The 6,000-nt window shown below is 47.1% G+C and overlaps 1 protein-coding gene across 6 annotated transcripts in view; it reads left to right on the forward strand.

Moving 5' to 3' along the window:
• The window catches only part of ATP10B (ATPase phospholipid transporting 10B (putative)), a 323,628-nt gene extending 321,102 nt beyond the window's left edge, over positions 1-2,526 (forward strand). For all 6 annotated transcript variants that reach the window (XM_079143825.1, XM_079143823.1, XM_079143824.1 and 3 more), the window contains one exon: positions 337-2,526. In XM_079143825.1, the coding sequence (XP_078999951.1) occupies positions 337-793 (457 nt within the window). In that variant the 3' untranslated portion in view covers positions 794-2,526. The remainder of the gene's footprint in view (positions 1-336) is intronic.
• The last annotated feature ends 3,474 nt before the right edge of the window (positions 2,527-6,000 follow it).

A 6,000-nucleotide genomic window follows, 5' to 3' on the forward strand; every position in this document is an offset into this window, starting at 1 on the left:
ATATTCCTAAGTGATAAAATCTTATAGGACCACAACAGTACCTGCTCCACTTTGATTGAATCATCCTTATGTGGCACATGACCGTACCAACCACATGAATTGTAGGGAGAATGAGCTAATATTCAAACACTTAGAATAGTCCTGGTATATACAAAATGTCAACTATTCTGTTGTGTTCCTCGATACCACATGTGTCCAAGCTTAGATTTGATAACCATCAGTCAGAAGTGCAATAAAGACCTTGCTCTATGTGGGAAGTTAGGAGTCTAACACCCCTTTCAATGCTGAAAATCAAGAAGTCAACAAAAATGTATTTCTTCTTTTATTTCCCATCAGATACTTTTTCCTGTCTCTCCAAGGAACTTATGGGAAGTCTCCTATCTCAAAAGCTCAGAAAATTGACACACTGCCCATGGATAAAAGAAACCTGGAAATCCAGAACTGGAGAAGTAAACGGAGACCCACCCCTGTTCCTGGAGTGGGTCAGCCCACCCATGGTCCAGTGCCACCTGTCCCAGAGCAGGACTTCAGAACCAGCCCCCCAAAGAGCTCCATTCCTCCCAAGCGGAAACACATGGAGGACTGGGTGCTCCGTGGACAGAAAAGCAGCAGACAGTGTGGGAGGGATGGCACATGCTCAGGGGACTCCTCCGCTCACCTGTCATCTGGGGAGCATCTTCTGGGGCCAAATAAGGCATTGGCTCCTGAAACCTACTCCCGGGGACAGAATGATGTGTCCCAGCACTTGACTAGAGGCGGCCATCGTAGATCCCAGAGCTCACTGACCATATGAGGGGACTGCAGATATTCATACAGACTCAAAAGAGGCCACTCGATCACTGGCCCAAGTATCCCTTGACCCTTCCTCCTCATAGAGGGAAGAATGGGCCAGCCTTATACTTTGCTACCTACCAGACTTGACTTCCTTAAAGGAACTGCTGGTTCCAGGGAAGTCGACAAAGAAGGACTGAAAAGCCAGCCCCCCTCTGATTTTCTTCTGCTGCTAGGCAGCATGTACTGCAAACGACAGTTTTTATAAGTAGGCTATATTTCTATTGCACTGAATTCCTCAATTTTTTTAGCCCACATATTCCTTATGATCTTCTAGATAAGTGAAGCCTAGAACCAAAAGCAATTGGGCCACAGATTTCCCAGATTCCAAGAAGTCTACTAATCCAGGCAAGAGCTCAGGAACGTACTGGGTTTGTCAAACCATCACCTCATGCCTCAGTGTCAAGAGTTGAAGTCTCAGATGAGACCTGTGCACACAAGGGCTTTATCTTGATGGCCAAGTCAAGGTTAACATCTCTTCACGAAGAGCTGGCTCTGCTTTCTGTCTCTAAGCCAAAGAAAAGCCAATCTAAAGATGAAAACTCCATTTAAACTCAGTTCCACAGATGCTTCTGAAGACTGTAGGGTCACACCTAGTGTAAGAAACAGGAAGACTGTTCATGCTCAAGTAACAGGTGTACCAGGGGCTCTTCTTCTAGCTAACAGACCACAGGTGCCACCATCTGAGAAATCTTCCAAGAGGATATAAACAGCACTCTTTTCTTTAAACTACTTATTTATTTAAAATAAAATTTCTCATCCTCATTCAGCTCTTAGAATAGGAAACTTCAAAAATCAGGAGATCCTAACCTATCTGCTCCCAGACCCATATAATAGAGCAGCTCTAAACAATGACATCTTAAAGGATAGGGCTAGTGTTAAAGCCACACTCATTCAGCTTGTCCCAAGAATATTACCACCTGTATGAATGACATTGCTTCAATTAAACTAAGGAGAGTCGAAGGAAGTCTCACTTCATAGGAAAAAGAAGGTTTGCATATACTTTGTATCCCCAGAGGTCATAAATGCTAAAAGACATACAAGAAGAGCTCAAAACAGTGTTGAAATAAAAGAATGGATGACAAAATATAGAATTCTCACATGCCGTCAAGAAAAAGTTCACTGTGGGTAGTGCTAGCCTATGCTGGGTCTTTTAAGATAAGCCAGGGTGGGTTATGGAGCCCCACCCCCACCTTAATCTAGAACCTGCAGGTTAGGTGATAAGTACACCAGGGGATGCAATGAGAGTGGCAAATCTGGCTAATCCTGGAGTCGGAGAGTCATAGCCACGAGTCATGAATTGACCTATCACTTAAGTAACTTCTAGCAAAGACACCCCAAAAAGAGCTCAACAATCAAGTTGCCATTGGCAGACTGAGCTGACCATCCTCTTGGAAAACCTGGACTTAAGGTGCCATTTGGGCATCATCCTGAAGCCAACATCACCGTCTCTACCATATCAGGATACTGCATGGCCAGCAGTTAGGTGCTCGAGGGCACCTGACATGGAGATTGCTATGGAGAGACGGAAAAAACACACCAGGCAGAGCAGTAAGGATTTCAGTTGTTCCAAGTGAGATGGGTCAAGGCCTGGCCCTCGGGGATCTCCCTTTCCCCATGATTCTGCCTAGTGCTAATAGCTGAAAGATTCAGGAAGGAATCTTTAAAAAATAAATTAATTAATTAAAAAAAAAAGCACAGTGGCCTCCAGAGATCCAGGTTTGAGTCTTTGCTCTGCCTCTAGATTCTTTGGGATCCAGGTGCCTTGAAGGAAGATACCACACTTGCATATTGGGTTAGAACTGTCCTACAGCCCAGGTCAGCATAAGAATCAAGCTGAAATTCACTGGGAGGTCCTTGGAAAGAAGTAATGCCCTCAGTAATAACACAAGGGATTCTTACTTCGGAGATAAGGGGAAAAGGGGGGCGACAGCAAAGTTGAAAAACGTCCAATACCTCAACCTAAATACCCAACTATACCAGGTACTCTGCCGCTGCCGTTTCCTTTGCATGACCAACCATCCAAGTTTACCCAGGCCTTTCCCATTTTCACAAAGTTCTACCTGGGAAATTGGATCAAGTGGTACAACTGGTCATCTCCTATTGCCACTCTTTATAAACCAAACCAACTGTGACAAGCCAATGCACCATCTTACTCAGAGGGAACGTGTAACAAGTATTCCTCTGTAACATAATGCCAGTGATTGTACTTAGTACATTTTTATACATGTGTGATCTTTCATTGATCAGCTGGAAATATATCATTTTTAGAAGAAAAAAAATAAAAATGGTTTTCCATAATTGCCTGTCAGATGTTCTTGTTATTCTTTATATCATTATCACTGGTTCTAATAATGCTTTATTTATCCTCCTTGACATTCACTCATTCATCCAAGCCCCTATTCAAGCCCCTATTTGATACCTCAGTTGTTATCTTACAGAAGTCCATAACCTTCCCAAGGCTGAAAGTATCACGAACACCTTTGACCCACGGTGAAAGTGACACAAACCAGAGAACTTGTAAGAATTAGAAGCAGTACTTCCAGTCTAAAACTGTAACCTGACTACTCCTCTCCTGGAAGCCCACCCTCAGCCCCAGATTGACCTGAGGACCTCTTTTCATTCATTCATTCATTCAAGTATCAGTTGAGAGCCGATATACACAACACTGCAATAGTCAGCAAGGATGAACTAGGGGACAAGGACAAGCCCAGCTCCTGCCTTCAAGGAATTTGCGGTCTGGAAGGACAGACCACATTCGAGGAAGTCAGTTAATAGGATATTACACCTGAGAGGATGGAAGTTTCACCTAAGACCTCAACCGTGGGGGTGTGGGGGGTGAAGAGCAAAGGTCATTGCAGAGAATTAAGTGCAAAAGCCTAAAAGGCAAAGAATGTGGTGTATTTAAGGAAAAGTGGTCAGTGTAGCTAGAACCCAATCAGCAAGAGGAAGTGCCACAGACAGTTAGTACTAGCTGATGCAGGCCGGGCGCTGGTCTAAGCCCACCCCATCACGTTAATCCTCACATCAGCCCCACAAGGAAGGTCTATCTTATCCCCTAGTCCAGTTAGCTCCTGCTACATAACAAACTCGCTCAAACCTCTGTAGACTGATAAAGCAGTTGTCTCTGCGCTCACCATGGGGAATGGGCAACTTGGGCTGGGTTCCACCAGGACATGCCATCTCTGTGGATGAATCTCGCTTCTGTCTGGAGCGGAAGCTGGGATCACCTCCTCTCAGTCTCATCTTCAAGGAGGCCAGCCAGGCCTTGCCATACAACATCGACATTCTAGGAGCGAGAACAGAAGCTGCAGAGCCTCTTGAGACCTCCGCTCGGAGCTGGCACACCATCGCTGCCCGCCACGTTCCACACAGTCAGCCCGGTCTCAAGGGGGTGGGGAAATACGTTCTGCCTTCTAATGGGAGGAGCTGTAAGGAAACTTGAGACCATTTGCAATCAACCACATTAACCCCCATTAACAAAGGAAGATGGACACAGAGGCAAAGAGAAAGTCATGGAAACACATCACAGTCACACACAGCAAGCGGTGAGAAGGCACTCTAACCCGGGCGGTCTGAAACCAGAGACTGCATCCTTAACCACAGAGTCCTACAACTCCGTGGTGAGACTGCAGGGCGTATGGGCCAGATGACATACTCCTGAGAGGCAAGGTGTGCCAATGGTTAGGGCGCCTGAATCCCATCAACTTTGTCACTACTGACAGGGTGACTTGGGGAAGACCACACCATGTCTGGCCAGGTTGTTGCTCAGACAAAAGCTTCAGTAAGTAAGGAAGATAGCAGCACCCAAGGAGAACTGAACTCAGACCTGCCCTGCCATAAGATGTCCCCACCCCCAAACTGGGTGCACAGCCAGACCTTCCCAATGATTGATTGACTTAGCCCCCTAGGTATAAATCAATCACACAGGAATAAATCCTCCCAGGAAACCAAAGAACAGACCCCTGAGACCCAGGCATCAATGGAAATGTGGGGCCCATGTGCCAAGGCCACAAGCAGGCAAGCCTTCTGAGGACCCAACCAGAAGAGTGCTGCCCAGCCAATGCTTCAGGACGCCTGCAAGGAGGACTTGGGCACATTCAGGTGGGGGCCGAGCCTGGGTGCCCTCTTCTCCAAAGGCCATCTGGTGCCACCTAGCATCATCAAAGGAGGTAGCACCCCTGAGAGCGCTCCCCGCAAATACAGCGGGGAAGGCGGAATTGTGGAAAAAGGAGCCAGAGGCCGAATTTCAAGACCAGGTCCTCTGGCAGTCCATGGTCATTCTCAACAAATCCCTTCAAGGGCCATGACCTCGAAATAAAGTTCTCCCTGAAGTTCCCCAAGCTGGGGACACTGGTTCTAGCATTTTATGATTCTAGAAGCTATTTGGGGAGACCGGTTACCATTTAGGAAAGACCTCTGGTGCATTCAGGGCCTTGATTTTCCATCTGCTGCGCAGCCACTTGAGCCTCTTTTTCATACACACACAGATATTCACACAGAGTGGAAGCCCCCCGGGGGGCAGCACTCTGGGGTCCTGCTCCCTGCTGTGTTCCCAGGACTCAGCATACGGCAGCACTCAAACATACTACGACTGCGGCTATTGAAGAAAATCATAAATGGGGCTGGTCTTAAGAGCTGAGGGAGGGGAAGACGACAGCAAACCAACCCTCAGTCTGTTAGGGAGACCTTGGGTGCCTTTTTCAGATGAGTCGATGTTAAGGATCGGCAAAATACCATTTCCACCTGGCAGGAGGCAAGCGGAGCTGGAACACGCTTGCCCTCCCACAGGCCCCAAGGAGTGGGTGAAGAGCTTTAATCCCTGACGATCTGCATCAACATGTCCACCCTCCCCCACAAACACACTTGCTCACTACATCACTTAAAGCACCAAGCTAAGTCCCCAGCAGGTCAACGCCTCAAAGTCCCTCCTCTGTGCCTATTCAAACCACCCTATCTCTCCCCTCTCAGTCATTCTATAAGAGAGGTCAACCCTTCACAATCAGCCTGAGGAAGTGTTATGGGCTGCAACTTAAGAACAGACCAGTCACCTCTGAGAAGTCCAAATTTGAGAGTCTTTATTAAGCTGGCCCGCTGACTGTCTCACACAATGCCCCCAAAAATGGCTATTGGGAGAACAGCCCCGACCACAGGGTTACAGGGGTTCTT

The sequence above is a fragment of the Sciurus vulgaris genome, assembly GCF_902686455.1.
Source record: "Sciurus vulgaris genome assembly, chromosome: 6".
Taxonomy (NCBI): domain Eukaryota; kingdom Metazoa; phylum Chordata; class Mammalia; order Rodentia; family Sciuridae; genus Sciurus; species Sciurus vulgaris.